This window comes from Notolepis coatsorum (assembly GCF_963971535.1).
Source record: "Notolepis coatsorum genome assembly, chromosome: 15".
Classification (NCBI taxonomy): Eukaryota; Metazoa; Chordata; class Actinopteri; order Aulopiformes; family Paralepididae; genus Notolepis; species Notolepis coatsorum.
In genome coordinates this window covers 26,178,187-26,203,668 of record NC_140179.1, presented here as the reverse complement: position 1 = coordinate 26,203,668, position 25,482 = coordinate 26,178,187, and the positions used below count along the sequence as shown (strand labels likewise).

Below are 25,482 nucleotides of genomic sequence, written 5' to 3'. Positions count from 1 at the left end.
AATGACTGTACATTGGAGGGGGTTGGGTTAGGATATTTACAGGGGCCAGTGTTGAATTGCAGTCTCCCGTAGGTGTCCCTTGAGAGAGGTTTTGAAAGTGGGTAGTGATCCACATTCCTTTACAGCTTTGGGTAGGGCGTTCCACATTGATGTGGCATAATTGCGAAACGTGTTTAGTCCCTTATTTGAGCCGAATCTGGGTTTAACATGATTTGTGGAGCTCCCTCTGGTGTTGTGATCGTGGTATTCACTGTATTCACTGGTATTCACGTGGTATTCACTGTTGGTGGAGCCTCATGATTTAGGTGCTCAAATCATGCTCATGGCACACATGATTTTGTCTGGGTAGTATACAGTATGTCCTGGTAGTATCTGTCCAGGTAGTATACAGCAGGGGTGTAAAAAGTACCCAGAAATTATACTTAAGTGAAAGTATGGGTACCGTCTCAAAATCTGACTCAAGTAAAAGTCAAAGTATCTGGCTAAAAACACACTTGAGTAAAAGTAAAAAAGTCCTACTTTTAAATGTACTTAAGTACTAAAAAGTAAAAGTAAATTTTTTTTAAAGGGATAGACCAGGGGTCTCAAACTCATTCCATCGTGGGCCAAGTTTTCATTTTAACTATACATTGCACCAGGTGAGTTAGTTGAAGAGGTGAGCCAATTAGTGAAATCATCAGCTGGTGTTTAGGCAAGGCTGGAATGAAACTAAGCATACACTCTGCCCACAATGGAATGTGTTCTGCGATAGAGAATGCTGAAATGAAAAAACAGAGGACACTTTTTTTGCATTAAAATTATTTAATGCACTTCTCCATTGAAGGTAAACTAACATGGACGGCATTCACATCACAGCATGAATAATATCACAATATTAAAAACAGAATGGTGTATCAAGTTTCAAGTTTCTTTAATAGTTGTCATACAGAAGTACAGAATACTTTTATACAAAATGCTTCTTACTGTTACGCTCCAGAGACTGTGCTAGACAAGATAAGTATCAATAACATAGTATAGCATGTAAATTAGAAGTAGAAAATGAGGTCACAGTGTTCAGTATAGACATATGTACAATGTTCGATGCAGAATAGACGTAACTGAGTTACCATATAATATACAATACTATGCAGTGTACTTTACAGTAAGGTGTACGAGTTGTAGTGCAATCCTTTATCAATAAATATAAAGTGTGGGGAGTGGGTGCTACAGTGTGTTTGTTTAAAGTGAGTGTGTGCTATAAAGTGTGGGGAGTGGGTGCTACAGTGTGTTTGTTTAAAGTGAGTGTGTGCGTGTGGATGTGTGTGCTATGTGCGTTTGATGGTTGTTGTGTAGTGTTCATTGTTCGTTGAGCAGCCTGATGGCCTGGGGATAGAAGCTTCTTCTGAGTCTTTCTGTGCTCGCCTTGAGACTCCGGTATCGCTTGCCTGACCGCAGCAGTTCAAAGAGGCAGTTGTTCGGGTGACTGGAGTTCTTAATGATTCTCTTAGCCTTGCCCCTGCACCGCTTGTTGTAAATGTTCTGGAGGGTGGGGAGCCCCCCTCCAATTGTGCGTATCCTAAATAATATCACAATATTAACCACAGCATACTGGATTATCCTGAATAATATCACAATATTAAAGACAGAATACTGGAGTACCCTGAATAATATCACAATATTAACCACAGCATAATGCGGATCTGACTGTCTATTCTTCTGATAGCAGGTGTTTAATCAAAGATCCCCGCTTTCTAGTGTTGCACAAGGACCAATCAGCATGGGTATGGGCGGGTTAATTTTCCATTGATGGGGATTTGATTGGCTGTTTACCTGCGGTCGCAGGATTAATAACGTTAACGTTAGTTCAGCCAGATAAAAAATTTAAATATACTAATTAAAATGGTTGGACCTGTGAGATTTGTACTTTGTAGGTCTGCATTTTAAATGTAAGGAGTAAAAAGTATGTTTTTTTTCTCTGAAATGTAATGGAGTAAAAGTACAAAGTATACAAACCTAATAATACTTGAGTAAAGTACAAATCCACCAAAACAGTACTTAAGTATTGTAACAAAGTACAATTACTCAAGTACTTTACACCCCTGGTATACAGTATGTCTGGGTAGTATCTGTCGTCAAGGACTCAGGGTCGTATCTGTCCTGGTGGTATCTGTCCTGGTTGTATCTGTCGTGGTCATATCTGTCCTGGTGGTATCTGTCCTGGTTGTATCTGTCCTGGTTGTATCTGTCGTGGTCATATCTGTCCTGGTGGTATCTGTCCTGGTTCTATCTGTCCTGGTTGTATCTGTCGTGGTCATATCTGTCCTGGTGGTATCTGTCCTGGTGGTATCTGACCTGGTTGTATCTGTCCTGGTTGTATCTGTCGTGGTCATATCTGTCCTGGTGGTATCTGTCCTGGTGGTATCTGTCCTGGTGGTATCTGTCCTGGTTGTATCTGTCGTGGTCATATCTGTCCTGGTTGTATCTGTCGTGGTCATATCTGTCCTGGTTGTATCTGTCGTGGTCATATCTGTCCTGGTTGTATCTGTCCTGGTTGTATCTGTCGTGGTCATATCTGTCCTGGTGGTATCTGTCCTGGTTGTATCTGTCCTGGTTGTATCTGTCGTGGTCATATCTGTCCTGGTGGTATCTGTCCTGGTGGTATCTGTCCTGGTGGTATCTGTCCTGGTTGTATCTGTCGTGGTCATATCTGTCCTGGTTGTATCTGTTGTGGTCATATCTGTCCTGGTTGTATCTGTCCTGGTTGTATCTGTCGTGGTCATATCTGTCCTGGTTGTATCTGTCCTGGTTGTATCTGTTGTGGTCATATCTGTCCTGGTTGTATCTGTCCTGGTTGTATCTGTCGTGGTCATATCTGTCCTGGTGGTATCTGTCCTGGTTGTATCTGTCGTGGTCATATCTGTCCTGGTGGTATCTGTCCGGGTCATATCTGTCCAGGTAGTATCTGAAATCAGTACCACTCGGTACTCTTGACTTTTTGGTTCTTGATACCCGACCTTAAAGACCTTATCTTATCTCTGTTTGTCCATGGAAAGCAACAGCTGCGATTGGAGGAGGACCAATAAGAGAGGGCGGAGTTTGAGATTCAAGTGTCCATAAAAATAAACATGACTTGGGTCTCAGAGGAGCAACGGCTGCTCCCATCAAGAGTTCCAGAACGCAGTCACTCACACAGCTGTCCCCACAGCTGTGTAGATCTCTGTTATTTTTCTATTTTGATCATAAACTTGAACTGTGGTTGGAAAAAAAACACTAAAAACAAATGTGTGCTGGTTTAACATCACTTGAAAGGAAGGAATATTAATTTTTTTTATTAAATGTTTGAGTTAAAACTAATATTTTCAGTAGCAACTATGTCTACCATGTTGAAACTAATGTGATATGTAAGATCAATAAATGCTCTGACTGTACTCATTATGGCTGTGATCTACACGCTGGCTGTTCTCCTTTTTCTGCTGTGATTTATTTTCCCACTGATGTAGCGGCAGCCGGGGACTGATTTTTGACTGATACGTTGGATGGAAGAATCAAAAGATGCAAGTGAACGGTCTAAACCTCCCTGTTTGAGCTACGCCGAGGTCTGATAAACGACCGCTATCGGAAAGAACTCACCATCACCTTTTCCATCCATGTGCTTCTATTTGAATGAATGAATGAATGATCTTTATTGTCATTGTCACAGGTACAACGGAATTTAAAATGCAGCCCTAGGTGCTAACAGTCAACACAGTCCTAAATAATACACAGGCCTAAAATAATAAAAACAAGAGTGAGACATAGTCATAAATAGGGGGGGATATAAAAAACTAAATATTTCAGCACGAATGCATCAGAAGTGGTTGTTGTTGTTGTTGTGCGCAGTGTGTTTCGTTCGCGTGTTCTCATTGGTTCATAATTGCAGTAATAAAATTTGCGTCTTTTTTAGAGAGAGTAAACACTGGGGGGGGGGGGGGGGGGGGGGGGTGATATATCACTCCTGGTCCATGGAAAGTGCCCTGAGCCTATCCTGGTACATCGGGAGAGTGGAGTAAGTTGACCCACCCCCTTGTATCCACACATTTAGGAAGAACCCTTGATTTAACTTAGGCCTTGATGGAGAGACGCTTGTGCGAAAGGCAAGCATATTGTTGCTCCAAAAAGTGGTTTTATTTTACATAACAGATATACTGACCATTGCGTCGAAGCAAACGTAGCAAGGTTTGAAAAGATATAGCATAAATATGAATGAACTACCAAGGTGTAAGAACATGTGAACTAGGCTAATTACCTAAATGTTAGCTCTAAATTAGCCTACTGTATTGTTTTATTTTATAAAAAAAAAATATATATATTAAATTAAAAATGAAATGGTGTCTGTGTGGTAAAATGAGCCAAAAGCCCCGGGCTGAAGCTGAGCCAATGATTCAACCCAGGATACAGAGGGACAAAAAAATATCTTTAAAATAGGCACAGAGGAAGCTTGCTGGCCAAATTAAACAGTTGGCTAACTAATTCCATGGTCTTACAAATGGCATTTTAACACATTATTAAAAGTTTACTTATTTATTAAATTAAATATATCAGTTTATCAGTTCTGAGTCAATAAAAGACTGTTTTGAAAATAAATTAGCGTGTGCCGTTTAACTGACATCTCAAACCTCACCCTCTGTTCTTGATTCTCCAATCACAATTGTCGCTTCCCTCTGACTGAAGTTTTGATTGGAGGATCGAAAAAGGGGGCAGGGTTTGAGATAGGTCAATTGTATTCGATAAGAGGAATAGATCATCTTTCATTATGTCTAGAAATCATATTTTCATATCATACTCTGTATGATATCATGTACAACAGTGCTGTAAATACTGCATATTTACATTTATATTTGTATATTTACCCCATATATATATATCCATATTTGTCTGAATATACCTGCATATAACCACTCTATATACTTACTTATACACCTGCATATAACCCATAGCTCTGTATGATAGCACATACCATATATATATATATATATTATCACCGCATATATATATATATCCACACCTGTCTATAGCTACATAGCTGCACATAATCCTTTTACATATCTGTAGATACTATATCTATATCTGTACATTTCCTACTCTTACTAGTTACGCTGCTGGCAAGTATGACTACTACCATACTGTCTAAAGTTACACCTGTATCCCTGTACATATTATACTACAACTCTGTACATACATCTGATTAGCACTACACTCAGTAATACTAATTGATTTCATACCCAGTTTAATCACCTGTATATTGTATATTACTATTGCACTTTACTGTTACATTTGCACTCTGGTTGGATGTCAAACTTCTTTTCGTTGTACTGTACTTGTGCTGTATAATGACAATGAATTTGAATATAATCTAATATCCCTTTTGAGCAGATGCATTCTTTTCATTTCTCTTTGTAGTCCTGAAATATACTTCCGTCTAATTCTTCCTCACCAAGAGGTCATTTTATGTAAATATTGGCTCATCTTACCCCACTCTCCCTAGGTTACAGTCGGCTCATCAATCATCTGCATACTTTCCATCTTCCTAGCTTGACGTTTCTTGTGCCCGTCACTCACAAACATGTAGGGTATGTACGGCCCCGGGCCCTACGGCTCACACAAAACTGGATTGTCCATACATTTTGGGGCACTGTCAGAAATCCCTTGCCCACAGCATACTGAGACACGGGGGCCTCATGTCCTGGACACGTGTATTCATGTACAGGCACCATTTTGTTTGATACCATGCCATTCAAATTTTTTCCCTCTAGTACAGGCCTAATAAACACTTCAAATACATTGAAAGTGTCATTGAGACATCGGCTACTGTGAGATATGAGACACAATTTCCCAGTTCAGTATCCATTTGGAATGGCCTTGATGTAACAATAAAAACATGCAGATATAAACAGGAATTCTTGGACAAGTATAAGTTAGAGGAGCTTGAAAATAAAGTGAACTAGTATTTTTGTAATTATTTATTTATCTTTTGCTGTAGTGGATAGGTATATTCTTTTTTATATTGATAGATAATAATATATATTAATATGATATCGTAAGGAAGGGGCAGGACCAGATAAGCTTTGCTTCATTCTGTCCCTTCTCGAACAAAACCATTGTCTTGAGCTATGCTGATTATTGCTTCCATGTCTAGGAAGATATATTTAATTTTATTTGTATTTTATTTCGTTTTCTTTTTATTAATTTCTTTTTATTACAAATGTGTGTGTTTGTTTTATGGTTGAAATGTTCGAGATAAATAAAGATCAAATCAAAACAGTGTAATAATTCTCTAAAACTGAGACATTATTGGAAACAAGTGAGAGACTGGTCAGGAGTCAGGACTTCATGCTGCAACGTTCATACTGTGATGTTTTATCACCTACTTCTCGCAGTGAGCATTCAAGTGTTTACACAGCTAGCTAAATATTATCTGGTTAAACTTCCATTTGATATGAAAGTACCCCACAAGACTGACATGGAAACTCTATTACATGAATCTGGTCCATTGTATGTGTAGTAGAGCTTAAGATTCTCTGACCCACTGTATTCCCCCAGACTTGGAAATTCAGATTCATAATCAGGCTTTGGCCCAAATCCGCTACCGTGGTTCAGGCTTGGTTCAGGCTCGGACAGAACCCACACGGGTCCATGTATGGTCGGGATATGATATGTTTTTGGGTCCGATCGAAGCTCTGACGTGCATTTTGACGTCTTCATACGGTTTCCAATTAGAGTGCCTCGAGTTGAACTCCGCAGGCACTGTAATGGACTTCTCAAACATGGAAGAGATTTCGAGGCATGTTTTTCCAACACAGCTGATTGCCATAGAGAGAGCAATCTGTCTTGATTTGCGCTCGGCCAGAAACACATGTTCCATGTTACCTTGTTAGCTACTGAGGATAACATATGCGGCGCCATACGGGTGCTTTGCGAGGGCCTAGGGGAGAACGAACCGAAGGGTTGTGACTCAAAAATTATTTGGCTGCAAGAGTGTGTAGGCATTTCAAATCTGTCCAATCAAGTCTATGTAATTCCCCACAAGCCATTGATATGGGACCAAAATGTGTTCACTAAGAAAAGATATTGGCCAGCTTTTTGACCGCAGAATGGTGGACAGAATGAAATATTTGACAAAACAGAGAACCAACCGAGTTGGCCAGCAACGGCATTCACTGAGAAATGACACGGTGGCAACACAACCGAGAGAGAAGGATGAAGGATCAGAGGAACACAGACAAACATGCACACACACACACACACACACAAATACATGCATACACATACATTCGCACATACACACTCACCGACACAAAGAATATGTGTACACACACAAACTAACACACACTCACACAAAAGCACACAAACACACAAACTAACACACACTCACAGAAAAGCACACATTCACAAACACGCGCACACACAAACTAACACACGCTCACACAAAAGCACACACACACAAACACACACAAACTAAACTTTGTGCACACACACAAACCAACACAAAAGCACACACACACAAACACACACAAACTAAACTTTGTGCACACACACAAACTAACACAAAAGCACACACACACAAACTAACACACACACACACACACACACACACACACACACACACACACACACACACACACACACACACACAGAGAGGCGGCACCCACCTGATTTGCCCACCCCTGCTCTGCCGAAGACGGCCAGCTTCACCTCAGGGCTCTTCGCCATGGCAGCGACCTCTGAAGAGCAGCGAGCCAATCGCAGAACGCTGTCGGATCGCAGGGCAGCTCTCAGATCAGTGGGCCCATCCTCGGGAGGTTCACACAAGAGCAGAGGCTGTCTGGGAGAAACACATCCAAACGTCAGCAGGGACCGCGTCAGGGGGCTCAGAATAGACCAGACTTCAGGGTATTTTCAACCCATCCAAATGAGGGAGAGAGAGAGAGAGAGGACGGGTACTAGACGTTCGTGTTTCAGTACCGGATTAAATCGAGACATCATTTGGATCCGATAAACACGTTTCTTAACCCTTCTGCCTTCTTAGCAATGATTTAGTGTATTTAGCCTTTTGTGAGTGTGTGTGTGTGTGTGTGTGTGTGTGTGTGTGTGTGTGTGTGTGTGTGTGTGTGTGTGTGTGTGTGTGTGTGTGTGTACAACGGTGGCTGTGTTGATGATTATGTCATGAAATTTGGTCTGTTTGCTTATCTTTCATATATTTACATAATTTGATGTAAATATTGTATTTTGAAATTCTCTAACAGAAAGTTACCCATTTGACAGGCAAAAACCCCCCTAGTGGTTTATTTCATGCCATTAGGGGTTAGGGTTAGGGTTCTAACCTAAGTTTTGCTTGTACAGTTGTATGTAGTGAGGGTGAGAAATGGTCTGATCTGGCTGTAAACAAATAGTTTTTGATTTGCCTTCTTGACTAAGCTGTTGATGTGATGTTTGTAAGTGAGGTGTGTGTGTCAAGAGTTACTCCAAGGTATTTATTACTAGTGTCTGTTGTCTTTAACTGTAGTGTCTGTCTGCGGTCTTCATAACCACAATGTGTGACTGACACACACATTGGGGGATGTTTTAAAAATATAATTTAACATATAATATAATATAATAATTTGTGCTTCACCAAAGAATTTGGTCAGCAGCCGCCACTGTTATAGATACTGGTTTACTGAGGCGTCATAACAAATGCAACACCCATCGGTTTGATGATGGCACATGTACAACAGTGCTGTATATACCCATGTTTATATTTTATAAATATACCTTATATTTACTACATACAGTATATACATATTTGTCTGAAGTGAATACACCTGCATATAACCCCTATACTCACCCTCCCCCCCTCATTGCTTCTTGGTTGGCCACCCGATTCTCACGAAACCTGCTGGGTGGCATCTGGGGACCAACATCTTTCACTGTGTGATTCTGAAGGTTGCCGGGCCAAACCGTATGACCACCACATGGCATAACTTTATTGCTTTAATCTAAAACAAAAAAACTTCATTTCTGCCTCACACAGAGTCCTATGCATAACGGTATATAATTAGCATGTCTTTCAAACAAAGGAATGACACATTCTATCAGAACAAAAGACGATGAATACCGTTTCCAATTAACCCAAAACATAACCTCCTCATAAATAATAAACTGTAACCCTGTCATGATGATAATCTGAGTGCAGTGTGGTAATAGGCCCTTCAAACACATTGAAAATGGTTATTTCGTGGAAAACAGGGAAACAGTTTTGGAGGGGCATGTTGGGTCAGAGTCTATCCTATTTAAAACCTGTGCTATCAGGCCAACGATCTAGATGAATTAACTCTGACACGACAGGCAGTTTTTCATTCAAAGGAGAGAGAGAGAGAGAGAGAGAGAGAGAGAGAGAGAGAGAGAGAGAGAGAGAGAGAGAGAGAGAGGGGGGGGGGCAGAGAAAGACAAAATAGAGAGAGAGACTAGGAGAGAGATAGAGGGAGCAATAGAGAGGAAAATAAAGAGAGAGGGAGAGAGAGAGCAAGAAAGAGAAAAATAAGAGATAGAAAGAGAAAGGGAGAAAAAGAAAGAGAGGCAAAGAGAGGGAGAGAGAAAGAGAAAATGAGAGATAGAAAGAAAGAGAAAAAGAAAGGGAGAGAAAGAGAAAAAGAAAGAGATAGAGAGAGAGGCAAAGAGAGAGATAGAGATTGAGGCAAAGAGAGAGAGAGAGAGGAAGAGAAAAAGAAAGAGAAAGAGAGAGGGAAACTGGCTATGGGACTAGAGAGACAGAAGAGGCTGAGAATCTCGTTCACCGTGTTACCGAGGGCAACAGCATCATCAACTACGTGAGTCACACTCTCCTGTTGTCAAGGCAAGGCAGGCTTTTAGCTGGCATTAGTATCTGTGTGCGCGTGTCTGTGTGTGTGGGCGCACATATGCATGGGTGTGTGTCAGGTAGGTGGAGAGAACTGTCCATTCAGAACTGTCCAAAATAACACAGCCATGTGTCCTAATAAGCAAATATGGATAATTCTTTTTGTTCCCCTTTTACTAGAAAAATTAACCCAGCTGTGCAGCTTAAGTCCAACGCTAATTGACATAAAAGTCAAGTTGACCCAAAACACCATCCATTATCCATCTCCCTGTATGCACACAACACATGTATATACCACATATTTACATTTATATCTTTATATTTACCGCATATATATATACAGTTTATACACCCATATTTGTCTGAATATACATGCACATAACCCATAACTCAGTATGATAGCATGTACACTAATGCTGTATATACCATATATATTTATTTTCACTGCATATATACCTATCCTCACCTGCCTGTACTGCACATAGTCCTTTACTATAACTAAACTCAGGGGGCGAAATTAACTTTTTGACTCACCGGCCAGTGGCGGGTAGATGGGAAGAATCTACCCGCCAAGCATATTTCTTACCTGCCAACTTTTTTTTGATTAAAAAAATAATTATTTTATATAATTTAATTTTTTTAATAAAATATATATATTATATAATATAATATAATATAATTTTTGTTGTACTGTACTTGTGCTGCATGATGACAATACATTTGAATCTAATCAAATCTAATCTAATGCTGTTTAACCTCTCCGCACAACTATAGGCTCAGCGATTACAATCTAATTAAACACAAACGAGTCAAGAGCCGAACATATCAGCAATATGTTGATAACGGCGCAGTGGCAGTTAGAAAGCAAACGTTGCTTACTGGAATAAAACACACACGTACACACTAAGGATGGGTACCTTTCACATTTGAACCTGTGAATCGATACCGGTACCCAGCGGTACCTTTTTTCTGTACTTTAGTCTCTAAAAATGTAATCTACCTACCTCAGTTGTAAAAAAGCATTCCAAACTTAATATTTTATAAAAATAAATAATGTATTATTATTATTTACATCTTACTGATGTAAAGCACTTTGCCCTGCAATCCCCTGTATAAAAGGTGCTATACAAATAAAGTTATTATTATTATTTATTTAGGACAATATATATATATATATATATATATATATATATATATATATATATATATATATATATATATATATATATATATATATATATATATATATATATATATATATATATATATATATATATATATATATACACACAGTCACACACATATCAAATTATTCTTTTTAATACAGATATGTATTATCTGTATTATCTGCGAGACAGTGCCAACATGCAACAAGTCGAAATTCTCCGCTATCTCAACTGCAAGCAGGAGCAGCGCCTCTGTCTGCATGTCGACTGCTCCACTGTCTGTGTGTCTGTCAACTCTGCTTTGGTCTAATCACATTCCCCCACCCACAGTCTGCGAATCAGAGGCAGAGTAGGGCGGGTCTTCACGACATCTGGGGCAGTGTAGCGCATATATGTTTATTATATATATCTATTGTAACTGAGGGGTACAATTCCCTGACTGTATTGATAAGTATGGTATCATTAAACCACTACCTGCTTTATGTACTTTAAATACTGGCCACACAGTACATGATGTAGATATGATGAACACTTTCCCACCTGATGAAACGAAGTCCACACAAATGTATAAATCGAATATTTTATATAGCAAAGGGTATATACAACGTTCACTTAATGACATTTATGATTTGAATGCACTTGTAAGGCAAATTAGTATTCGTAGGTAAATCAACATTGAATGTCCAATCTCTGGTTACGCAGGGAGCAAGTATACAACCTGGTTCTTTAGGGAACTATAGCAATGGTACTTAAATGATTATAGCTGGATACACTAAAGGGGGGTCCCGCTGGTTGTAAGTCAGTAGGGGGGGGGGTTAGGAGAGCCGCTGGCGATATCCCATCTGGCCGACGATTTCTTGGGAGAATTCAGAGTGCTGAACACGGTGCCCACAGAACCTCGGTCCGCAGATGAATACAGCTGGGCCCTCTTGTAGACGGTAGCTGCCGGTCCACAACGAAGAGACGTGAGGCGACCTCACTCGGGGTAGAGCGCCGTCTCACCTGGACTCCTCTCGGGGGGGTAGTTCCAACACTCAGCAGTGTTGGCTGTTATCCATGGCATAATCAAAGCACCCAAAGCACGTAGATAATCCAAGCCGTGTAGGGCTCGTCGTCGTCCGGGTGAAGTAATCCAATGTACAGGTCCACTCGTCCTGGCCCAGAGCTCCTCGGATGCAAGCACCACACGTGGTCTGCCCAGCCTGGTTAAGACTCTAGATAACGCCAGGAACGATGGGGGTACTGCTCACTTTATAACTCTAAGCGAACGATGCACCATACATAATAGACTATTATTAACTTAATAGAAATACGTCCCACTCGACGGTATAGTGCCAAACTATGACAATTCAACTATTAATCCACACGATGTCTCAATGCCTATTCTGAGGCCAAGTAGGCCATACTGCACCACACGTGCGTCGTGGGTGAGGCTTCACGTCTGTTACTAGGTTGGAGGGTAAAGAACTAATGGACTAAAAGAAAGTTCTACTTTACTTGCGCCATATATATATGCGCTGTGAACAAATAGTACCATTCGTATTTCGCCAGACGTATTCCTACGCCGAACCGGGCTTGTAACGACATGTTCGTCGGCACGATTGAACTTGAACCAAGGGGCTTGGCTGCTGGCGCCAGGTTCTTGTCCAATGGTAGAATGAAACTATTATGGGCTGTTAGTAGACTAAAGGGATATTCAGTGTATATGTACAAGGAATATACAAGGGATATCAAACGATATACAAATACTATTAAATATATATCCATAAATAAATATATATATTCGGTTTAATCTGATCCTTCACAACATCTATGGTGTTAGCGGGGCTCCGGCGTCTCGAGTCTACTACACTTAGTAAGTAACTTACTCTCATGCTCGCTCGCACACACGCGCTCTCTCTCTCTCATGCTCGCGCACACACACACAGAGAGTGCCAACACTTGGTTTGCACAAGCTGAACCGCTTAACTCATTGACCGCCATGCATTAGCCTCATCCTGTAGTACTGTAGCTACCGCCAGCGCTGTAAACAGTGGGAGTCGCTCACCTTGTTTGCAGGGCTATAACTATTTAAATATTATAGCTATATATGCAATACTATAGCCCATTTGACATCGAGTATCTATCGTTCAGATGTGAAAAAGGAATATTTTGTCCATCCATACATTCTCGTTTTATACCGTGGTGAATATAAGTATAGTTTTAGAGTGGTCTAGGGTAATTCCTGGGAGGCTAGTTATAGGCCGCGGCGCATATTATACTTAATCCGTTGTCATTTTGTCCTTATACACGCTACAATAAAAAATTCAAATGCATATGATCGGTATATTATGTTCCATCATGCATGCATGAAAGGGGGGGGGGGTCGTTTCTGATGAATTGATTGTCAATAACGGCATTCGTTAGTACAACAGCATACGCTGATCAGGGCGATGGCTATGAAAACAATGGACAACAAAGCTGAAATTGACGTTAAATTGCTCTTACCTGTGGCCAATGTGACTCCACAAAGAATATTCCAATTATTTTATTGCCATTCTGCTAGATTGTATGTCCATTTGGCCCACGCCAACAGCATAATGAATCTGGCGTGCCGAAGGCGATTCAATGCGATCGGGTGAATAACTTGATCCATGTTACAAGAAAACTCCACCCGGATGACTTTCAATGACGCACAGCCACATTCACAGATTCAGAAAGGAAGTGCGACATCGGCCGCATACCACCAGGCGGCGGTATCGGACCGTTGCGATCTCAGACACATTGCCACACAGTACCACAGCATGCCTGGATGAATTATGAATGGAAATAGCGAATAAAAGAAATAACGATCATAATAACGAGTATACTCGTTGTTGGCGTCCAACGATTGGCGGGCTATAATGAGTATACTCGTTGTTGGCAGCCATTGAGTAAACGTGCGGTTTCGTTTTGCGGTAAACAAAGCGTTGACGTCATCTGACTTTTTTTTTAATATATATAAAAAATTATTATTATTTTATTTTATTATTATACATAAAAAAAAATTGCATTACCGAAAATTGGCACAGTTGGATCTCACGTGAATCGATACACAGTAGTACCGACGTGTTTCGGTCGGTACCCTTAAAAGTACCGAATTCGGTACCCATCCCTAGTACACACACACACACACATGTGTACACACACACCGAAATCGACTATGACGGTTTGTATTTCATCAAGTCATTCGCGGCTAAAACATTCGCCAACGTGCGACACGGACTGCGTCAGCCGGACCTCACGCCGGCTCAAGTTATGGGACGGCGCGATTCCAGCCTTCTCTCCCCTGACTACAAGGGCCATCTTCATCCATCTCTATGCATTGAACACTCCCTCCTCATCTCAGACCAACACCAATAATCTCCCCCCCTACCTTTCCTTCTCACGGCTCACGCATGTAGCCATATATGGCATGATTATGTGCTGCCTTTTAGAATGCCCTGCCCCCCCCCCCCCCCTCAGTGTGGCTCAAGTGGCAAAAAGAGTGCCTCTGCTAATGTGGCTCATGAAGTCATCCCTTCATACCCCCCCCCATCCCCCCCGTCCCTGCGCCAGGACACCTCAGGAGGCGGCTCCAGGGCCAGGCACCAGTCAGAGTCTCTCAGGATGAACTACAGGGGGATTTCGGTGCCAAGATTTCTCTCTCCCTCCCTTTCTCTCTCTCCCTCTCCCTCCCTCTCTCTCTCTCTCTCTGTGAGCATCCATCTCTAACAGCCTCTCGCCTGTCAAAGGAGACCGACGTGGAAGACTCCAGAATGCCGCCTTGCAGGAGTCACACACACGCACACGCACACACACTACTGTATATATACACCATTCATTTTGAAAAAACATTCCTCCTATACCTCATCTCTCTCTCCCACCCGGCAACTACGAGGCGAGCGCACCCAAGAGGAGTGTGGGAGGAGAAATCCATTTGGAACTGTTGCAGTGCTGTACCACCACCACCACCACCACGGTCCACCACCACCATCACCCCCACCTTCGTGGCCGTGTGCCCCCCCTCCTGTAGGGGTGACAGATGAATGGCTTCTGAGGAACGAGAGGGAGGCGAGCTAAGTGGCTGCTAAGTGGTCAGTCAGGAGGGAGTGGCCAGCATCACTGTTAAGCTGACGAATGGAACACATCTGGAGAACGGCTAACAACATACAATAACATCAAAAGACAAAGAGGTGGAGAATAAGAAAGTGAAAGCTATGCTGGCTTGGATGGTGTGTGTGTGTGTGTGTGCGTGCGTGCGTGCGCGTGCGTGCGTGCGTGCGTGTGTGCGTGCGTGTGTGTGTGTGTGTGTGTGTGTGTGTGTGTGCGTGCGTGCGTGCGTGCGTGCGTGCGTGCGTGCGTGCGTGCGTGCGTGCGTGCGTCTGTATGCGTCCCCACATCCCCAATGCGTGAATACTTTCCCTAAGCCAGTTGTACTTTTGCGCGATCTGATTGGCCACTGACGTTTCTGGTCATGTGACATGTGCGCCAATCGTGGGACGGCAAGTTCTGCGTCTATTTCCGGGTCTAACAGCCTGAAAACGACCTAACGCCTAGTTTATCACTGGTTAAGCTTAGGCGACTCTTTCGAAGTTGGTTAAGGTTAGAGTTTGGAATCAGGGCTGGTGTTCTATCGGCCTGCTCTAAGACAAACTCTAACCTTAACCAACTTCGAAAGAGTGCCTAAGCTTAACCGGTGGCAGAACTTGCCGTCCCACAATTGGCGCACATGTCACATGACCAGAAACGTCAGTGGCCAATCAGATCGCGCAAAAGTACAACTGGCTTAGGGAAAGTATTCACGCGTCCCCAATATATTAGAACTCTTTGGAGTGAGTGAATGTGTATGTGTGTGTGTGCATTTGTGTGTGTTTCTATGTGTGTGTGGGTGTGCACATGTGTGTGCACGTGTACATTTGTATGCATATAGTTGTGTAAATATGTATGTGTGTGTGTGACGTGACCCTCATTAGATCACACATCAGAAATGTACTTTTCTTGTTAACTATATTGCATGTAACATGGTGTAATATAATGTAACAGTATAATATAATTAGGGCTGTCAGTTTATCATGTTAATTAGATTAATTAATTACACAGCAAATTATCGCGTTATGAAAATTAACTCAAAATGTATTTAAAAAAATATATTTTTAATAAAAAAAAAATTAAATCTCATTCATTCCATAAGAACGTAGAATACACATTTACAGACTTTTTTTTAATATGGTCCATTTGCATGTTCTTGGTATCTGATTCTAGGGACATCTATGGATCTCAGGGAATGTATTCCCAGTGTCAGAAATACTGTGTCTGTTACTAGGCTTGAGTAAATTGTAATGAACCAAATGAGAATATCAATAAAAAATTTTTTTATCTTTGACTGTGAATAACACCATGCTAAAATTGACCAGACCTGAAAAATCTAAGCAAATGAATAAATGGAAGATGATTAAACAGAAGGTTTTGTAGATACAGTACTGAATTCTGCCATCCGGACACATGCCATTTGAAATATGATTATAGAATATAGAATATCAGGCCTAAAATGGTTATGCGATTAAAATGCGATTAATTAATTACAAATCCTGTAATTAATTAGATAAAACATTTTAAACGCCTGACAGCACTAAATATAATGTAACATAGTGTAAGGTTATGTAACATAGTGTAACGGTGTGTAACATTATGTTACATAATGTAAGATAATGTAACATAGTGTAATATAATGTAACATAGTGTAACATTATGTAACATAGTGTAATATAATGTAACATACTAGTGTAACATTATGTAACATAGTGTAGCATTATGTGACATAGTCATAGTGTAACATAGTGTAACATTATGTGACATAGTGTAACATTATGTGACATAGTGTAACATTATGTAACAGTGTAATATAATGTAACAGTGTAATATAATGTAACATAGTGTAACGTTATGTAACATAGTGTAATATAATGTAACATTGTTGTAAATTAACATGTAATGTAACATTGTTGTGTTCCAATGCTGTGACGGTGAGAGAGTGGGTTCATGAAGAGAGTAAGTTACCAACAGCCTGCATTATGTTAGGCGACTATATATATATGACTGTGACTTGGTTTGTTACTTCGTGCTATGCTTGTGCTAATGCTAATATGCTGAATAGCATCCTTTCAGTTGTGTGTATTCTGAATACCAGCAAGTTATATTTACCTGTTCTGCTTATGTGTTGCAGAAAACCACTCAATCACTCGCTCTTGAGATACCATTCTCACTCACTCACTCACTCTGAGATACCACTGACTCACTCATTCTCTGCTAGATTCACTCATTACAAACTGGATGGAAATCACCTGTACTGAAGAAACCTTATCATCCTAATTAAAATACAAAGGACTGTTCTATGTCTCTGCGTCCGCTCTCTGACCGGAGTTGCCATTCTGGATCAAGTGGCTCCAGCACAAACATTACCAACAAACATATCTTCAATAAACATAGTGTGGGCGGCTAAGTGGCGCAGTGGGCAAGGCGCTCGCCACTAACGCAGGATATGTTGGTATCGAGCCCAGCTCTCGGCGTTGCTACCGGCTTGGCCGGCCGTCATACTAACACAATTGGCAGTGTTATAGAGGGTGGGAAAGCCGGTGGGTGGGGATTTGGACGTTGTGGACAGCGACTCCTACAGGTTGGTTGGGTGACGCCGGTGTGGCGGAAACAGGAAGTATCGGGGGCAGCGTGAGCCTCCCGCGCGTTACTCCTCGCCACTGAGAGTTCGAGCTGCTGCGGTGAAAAGATGCGACAGGCTGCCTCCTCGTGTACCGGAGGGGACACGTGACGCAAGGCTTCTATCCTCACTACAGCCGACCAGTGGGAGGCATAGTCTAGCAACGTTCCAAGACAGGGGAGGGATGGGCAGTCAGGTGGCGTAGCGGAGATTGCGTTCGTCACCAACACCGGAGACGCTGGATTCGCCTGTTCGAATCCAGCTCACAGCTCCGGTGTTGTCACCAGCTTGGCTGGCCGTTCACACTAATACAATTGGCTGTATTAGAGGGTGGGAAAGCTGGCGGGGTGGGTCCGGGTTGTTGTAAACAGCGACTCCTACAGTTCGGTCGGGGCGCCTGCTCAGCGCGGATAGGATCTAAGGGGGGTAGTGTGATCCTTCCACACGTTACACCCTCTCAGTGAGAGTCCGCGCTGCCAGGTGAAAAGAAGCGGTTGATTGGCTAGACGTGTGTCTAGGAAGGGGATTGGGAATTGGCATAACAACTAACATTGGGATGGGAGAAAATCTGAGGAAAAAGGAGGGGGAAAAAGATCAATACATTTTTTTTTTTAAAGACAGGGGAGGGAAGAATTGGAAATACGAAATTGGGATGGGAGAAAAAAAGAAAATGGGGAGAAAAGGTGGATAAAAAAAATTTATAAACAGTGTAATATAATGTAACATAGTGTTATATAATAATAAAATTATATCTATTGCTATGTCCGCCCATCACGTGAACTCTCTAACGCCTGTCCCGTCTCACTGTCTCTGGCTGTCTCGTAGTGATGACCGGAGTGTTGGACGTCCCGTGAGGATGACCGGGAGGATGCGACCCTCTCTGCACCGCCCCCTTGCCTCAAATAGATCCGCCATCTCTATTCTTTATCTTTCAAAATGTTCAGTTGCTATTGCATGCAATGCTTACCAACTGTTTAGCCTGTTTTATTGCAACACTACTATCACCGACATCTAAGAAGGGAGATCCCCCCTTGAACGGCCCTTCTAAGGTTTCTCTCCTCCACATTGCCTGTGGTGGATTTTTTCCTATTGCTAGGTTTTAGTGAGTTTTTCCTTACCTTCGCGTGGGGTATGTCTGGGAGAGTTGCATTTATTTTATTTATTTTAAATGTTTTGGACTTTATGGTGTTTTTGTGTTCTTGATTTATTGTGATGTTTCTTCTTGACTTGTTTAAAGAAGACGTGTCCGGTCCATTAACGTGTGTTGTCGGGCCTAAGGGCTGACCTTAGATTATTTTTTTGGAATTCGAAGCTTCGGGGCCGAGATTCGATTTTAATTCGAAGCTTCGAAATAAAATATATATATATATATATATATATATATATATATATATTTTTTTTATGTTGTGGGACTTGTACAGCACTTTGTTCAACTTTGTCAGTGCTGTAAAGTTTAAACCTTTTTAAATCTTAGACAAACTAAACACTTTGCTTTCATGAAATATTGTAAGCCGTCATTTGAGGCTTTATAAAAGCAGCACAATGAACACAAATCTGTCAGTCTGACCTCATCTTAAATAACAACAAACTTTTTTTTTTTTTTTTATCAAATTTTATTTTCATATTCGAATCCCATGCCCATCGAACGAAGCTTCGAAGTATTTAAGACAGCCCATTTGATTTTGATTTGATTTAACATATAGTGCAGGGCTATTCAACTAAATTGTTCAGGGGGCCACATTGTCAGAAACCCAAGGGGCCAGGGGCCGGACTGCCACGGCGCCTCCCCGTGCTATGAATATATGTACACTTGACACAACACGCAACCACATTTTCACAACTTTTATTTAAAGGGGAACTATTTTACTATTTCTTTCACTATTTGGGCACTTTTACACAATTCCTGTGGGTTTATGGAACACCTCTGTAATTTCTTTTTTTTTTAATTCATTGTTTTGTATTTCTAATCAAGTACTCAAAAACAGCATTTTTCTACCTCAAGATCTTAAGCCGTTTTGAGCCTGGGCTCCAACCACAGTGGGAACTGTGTGGAAACTCAGCTGATTATCATGCAGCGGTGTCTCTCTGACATCACAAATCAGCACATTTTCAGATGACTCAGTTCAGTGAGGGTGAATATTGTGAGAGGAGAATTGGAAGAATGCGCCAATATGAGAATTAGAGACATAGATCATATTAATATAAGTCCACATAGCTAGGAAACAATGCTAAACACTGAAAAAGGCCATTTATAAGATAGTTCCCCTTTAACTACATTGCAAAAGTAGTATACTTTTCAAAAAAAGTGCTTCATTTATGTGCCACATCTGCAACATCTCCTGCAAAAAGTGCTTCATTTATGACTGTGCAACAACTGCAACATCTCCTCTTCAACATTTCAATATAAAAATAAAATAAAAAACAAACTAGTGCATGATGTGCATCTGAACATTCTAACATCAACACTTGAACAAAAAAACACATTTATAGTGCAGCTGAGCTTATGAAAAAGTGCTTCATGTCTGTGCAACAACAGCAAATCACAGCATCTTATTAGCACTTATTGTCGACTCTTAACTCTCAAACATCAGGGGGGTGGGGGGCAGACAGGCCTAGCCTACATACACACATCTAATGAGAGCGATTGCACTTCTTTGACTGGGCAATGGCAGAGAAAGAGGGTTCATAGGAAGTGAGGGCTACCCGCAAACAGTGATGCAAATGCTCATTTGTCAAGGAGGCATGGTTGCTTGTTTTAATGGCATTCATGTGAGAGAAACTGGATTCACAGGTGTATGTTGAGCCAAACATTGTTAGCACAGATCTTGCCAGCGTTTTTATTTTGGGGAATGTCTTGACATGAATACACTTTATCCAAAATGTTGTGGTGGATTCATTCTCAAGTGCCTGCTTCAGAGCAGATGATGCTTGCATGTCAATTATTTCAAGTTGCAGGAGACCTTCATCAATGTGAAGTGATGCAAGGAACTCTTGTCCTTTTGTGGAAATAGCAGCTACATTGGCAAATGGGTTGCTCACAAAATGCATCAATTCTCTGGACATGTCAAATTCATCAAATCGACTTGCAAAGTTTTCCCTCAATTTATCAATGAAATCTGTCATTAATTGAGTGACTTTTGGCTCAATTGTGCGTGTTAACGTTGACATGAAAAGAAAAAAGTAAAAAAAAAAAAAAAAAAAAAAAAAAAATATTATCATGTAATCTTTGGCGGGCCGGTCAGAATCATCCCGCAGGCCGGATCTGGCCCGCGGGCCGCCAGTTGAATAGCCCTGATATAGTGTAATGTTCACAAAAGCCTCTCAAAGTGGGAGTACTGATAGAGAGTCAGTGTGTCACTCCGTTAGACTGCACACGGCCACAGGGACAAGTGTCCCCGGGGCCACTGACCCTAGATCAGCACTCCTACCATGCAGGGACACCCGAGGACCTCTTCTCCAAACGGCAAAGGCATGAGCACATGTATTTTTCTTTCCACACTGAACCCAGTGCTCCGTGCCCGCGGCTGCGCTGTCATTTCTACATCCAGCCAGCAGCAGGGAATATGGGTGGTGCCACTGCTGTGGTCATCACAGGGACAGATTACAGACCTCGCAGCTCCAAACCCTGGGAGGAGACCTGACTGGCTGGTGCACCACATGCTATAGAAAGACGTTCACAAACCACAGGCCTATCATCAGAAAGTAAGAAGAAGGGGGGTGGGGGCTGGTAGTAAGCAGGCTTTGTTGCACTCCCTTGGTAATAATGTTTTGTTTAAGTTAAATGACCTCCAATTTCAAAACGGTTCAAGGAGTCGGATGAAAACTAGAAATTACCTTTACTGTTGGCACTACTGTTTATGCCGTGGTAATAGCTGCAACATAATAATAATAATAATAATTCAGAGCAACTGTATATTTCTCCAAAAAGATCCTACAGTCATGAAAGGTATGATATATGTAATTTCACTCATGAATACTGTATAGCCTTTATAGAGTATAATCATCTTTAAAAAGGAGGCTGAACTGAACTTTCACAAATAAAAGGATGGGCAAAACTGAAAGTTTAGGCAGCCCACCACATCTCTGACTGGTATGTTAGATCTTTCAGGCATATAGGCTGAGGTTTTTTGGAACGTTTTCTCAGAATTCTACCTTAGGAGTTCTAAAACGCCATGCTTTCAATGTGGCCAGTAGCCCAAGTGACATCATCATTATAGTCAATAATGTTCAGTTCTCAAAATTCATACTGAGAGTTAAATTCATACTGAGCTTGTAGAGACCTGAGAGTTCAATTCATACTGAGCTTGTAGAGACCTGAGAGTTAAATTCATACTGAGCTTGTAGAGACCTGAGAGTTAAATTCATACTGAGCTTGTAGAGACCTGAGAGTTAAATTCATACTGAGCTTGTAGAGACCTGAGAGTTAAATTCATACTGAGCTTGTAGAGACCTGAGAGTTAAATTCATACTGAGCTTGTAGACACAGGGTTAAATTCATACTGAACTTGTACACACCTGAGAGGGTTAAACGCCTGTCTTTCTCCCCGTAGGGCTGGTAGAGGATACCTCTAAAATGTGAACTGAGCTGCCACTCTCTTTTTTAGACTATTTTTGTATCACAAACAGTACTGTATTTGTAAATCTGGTATGTCATAAATGTATAGATGTAGCAGTACTGTCTATCTGTATGTCATGATGTATGTCATATCTGTTATGATGAATTGAAAATGGGGGACCACAAGACGAAAGTCTTTCTCTGGTCTGCATCCCCTTAACAATTGTGTGTATTGAGCTGTACTGTATATACCAATTCTGCAATAAAAATTTCAATCAATCAATCAATCAGCTGCCACCCTACGTCCTCCTGCCTCTCTCTGAATGACCCCTCTATTGAGATCCGAGCTATAATGCAATACTCACAAAGCAGCTCAAGACGTGGGCATGAATGTGAATCGCGTCCTCGTATTTGTGAGAACTCAAAATCAGCTGGGATTGTAGACACAGTCATAGTCATAGTTTTATCGATTTGACATTTGACTAAGGTACAATCTGGTCTTAACGGTGAGATCTGTGGAAATTATTCGTTTTTTATGGCTAAATATAGTCTTGATGCCAGACTGTAGTTGTTGTATCATATACCTTTAGGCTACGCCGCTACGATATAAACAATGAGAACATAATTTATTTCGATTATTTTAACTTAGACCTAGTCCGTATGCTTGAAGTAGGAAGTCGAAACATGTTTGTTGTACTGGTTTTCATCTCGTGTGTCCACTCCCAATGTGTGATGCATTGGGCTCGCATTAATAACAAACTTTTAGCACTGTTTAGAATGGCAAAGAAATATCAGGTCGACAGGTATTCTCCTATAGAAACAACAAGTTTGTCCAATTTCATCCAAAGGGTGGCGCCTATACATGAAAAATCCACTTACCAGAGACGGCTGAATACTGTAACAGCTACAGGTTGCAAAGTGATGTGCTGAATGAAGTTGTTGCTTAGTGCTCCCGTCGATCACCACCGTGGAAAGCAAGGCGATGTCTTTGACCTTCCTCCCAAATCCGCCAGACGCGGACGCAGCGCATTCTTCGTTTATTCTATGAGCGCACCAGTTTTGCCTGTGCAAGGTGGTGGACTGGACACCCCCACTGGTCACGAAGCTGACTGATATAAATCCAGCCTCTAAATGTGTCTCCCAACCGGAGGATCAGTTGAAATATACGGAGTGGAACTCTATCATAATTAGCTACGTAGACAACAAGTGGTGTATAAAACCACCTCCACGATCAGCTGTGCTGTAAACCCGTGCTGTACAGCCGCTGCATACCGTTGCATTCGGGTGGTTGGCGAAGGCCCCCTAGTGACGTAAAGTAATAATGCAGGCTACGGATGCAGAGAACCCATGACTGATTGATTGATTCATTGAAACATTTATTAACAGATTGCAGAATGGGTACAATACAGTACGGCTCAATACACACAATTGTTAAGGGGATGCAGACCGGAGAAATACTTTCGTCTTGTTTACATCAGGGTCCCCCATTTTAAATTCATAACATAACTCATTTTATGGAAATTACAAAACGTTTAGGTTTAGCTGAGAAAGCCTTACAAAATCGTAAAAGTGCTTCTAAATGTGTGGCATCAGCATGTAGGTTATAATAATACACTTTTTTTATATAGCACATTTTTAAAACAATGTTTACAAAGTGCTTTACACAAAAATCTCCAGGAACAAGCAGCAGTAAAATATGTGTTTTAAGTTTCTTTTTAAAACTACCAACAGTGGTGGTGGCCCTAAGGCTTTCATCGAGTGACTTTGGGGCCATATCAAAAGCAGATTCACCGCTTTTCATCTGGGTTCGAGATGACCAGCAAATTGCTGTTGGATGACCTAAGTGGCCTAGCCGGACTATAGAGTATATACCATCATGTAGGTAAAGTGGGGCAATACCATGAAGACTTAAAAATGTAATAATCTTAAAATCAATTAAAAAATATACAGGCAACCAATGAAAGGATCTAAGTGCAGGTGTAATGTGATCCCTCAGTGGTAGGAACACGAAGGGTGATGAGGTAGTATTACTTTTACCTTTTTTTGGGGTTTGTTTTGCTCTCGCTATTAACCTCAGCACGGCAGCTGGCGATCTCGCTATGGCGTGAATTACTAAAGGAAAAAGTGGTTGAAAAGAACATTATAGACACGTTCATTCTGGTAATGAGGGACAAATAGAAGATCAGCATCAAAAATGAAGGAGACCACACACTTAATAGACTTGCAATCAACGTTTTAATCACAGAATAATCTTCATCAGCATAAATCTGGAACACCAATTGGCAGAGAATGAGAAGTCAGGCGCAATCACTTCTTAAAAGGGAAGCATTTTGGATCTCTGCCTTAGATACAGTGACAAGGGGCCTTAATGAATCTTTGATATCAGGCTGTTTCTGTAGCCTAATATTTATGCCCATTTTCCTTAAGTTCTCTTGTATAACGACTCTAGACATCCCGGAATGCATGCAATATTATGTTATGATGTAAGCTACCTTGTGAAACTTATGAAGTTGTTTAGTCAGATACCCTTAAGTTGTTTAGTCACTAATACATTGGATATGTAAAAAAAAAAGCACACATACAAGTAAAAAAATAAAATAAAAAAATAAAAAACCTGCAAACTCGATCTTAAACTATATACAAATGATTACAAAGGATTAGTCTTTTCTTAGTCCAGTTCTGGGGCACGCTGTCCTCCCATGACCTTGGCAACCTGCCCAAAGACGGCCAGGAAGTCTGCAAACTCTGTGGCCTCTCTCTCCCGGACGGTGGCCTCCCTTCTCCCTGAAGGCAGCCTCCCTCTCCCTGAAGGCAGCCTCCCTCTCCCTGATGGCAGCCTCCCTCTCCCTGATGGCAGCCTCCCTCTCCCTGATGGCAGCCTCACTCTCCCTGAAGGCAGCCTCCCTCTCCCTGACGGCAGCCTCACTCTCCCTAAAGGCAGCCTCCCTCTCCCTGACAGCAGCCTCCCTCTCCCTGACGGCAGCCTCCCTCTCTCTCCCTGATAGCAGCCTCCCTCTCTCTTCCTGACGGCAGCCTTCCTCTCCCTGACGGCAGCCTCCCTCTCCCTGAAGGCAGCCTCACTCTCCCTGATGGCAGCCTCCCTCAGCCTCCCTCTCCCTGAAGGCAGCCTCCCTCTCCCTGACGGCAGCCTCCCTCTCCCTGACGGCAGCCTCACTCTCCCTGAAGGCAGCCTCCC

The 25,482-nt window shown here is 41.6% G+C and overlaps 1 protein-coding gene across 2 annotated transcripts in view; it reads right to left on the bottom strand.

Annotated features, from left to right (window-relative positions):
* The window catches only part of rerg (RAS-like, estrogen-regulated, growth inhibitor), a 72,040-nt gene extending 48,572 nt beyond the window's left edge, over positions 1-23,468 (bottom strand). The window contains exons 1-2 of one of the 2 annotated variants that reach the window (XM_084331155.1): positions 23,166-23,468; positions 7,668-7,840 (exon numbers count right to left, since the gene is read on the bottom strand). In XM_084331155.1, the coding sequence (XP_084187281.1) occupies positions 7,668-7,728 (61 nt within the window). In that variant the 5' untranslated portion in view covers positions 7,729-7,840; positions 23,166-23,468. The remainder of the gene's footprint in view (positions 1-7,667; positions 7,841-23,165) is intronic. The other variant, XM_084331156.1, reaches the window with a different exon arrangement.
* Positions 23,469-25,482: the final 2,014 nt, after the last annotated feature.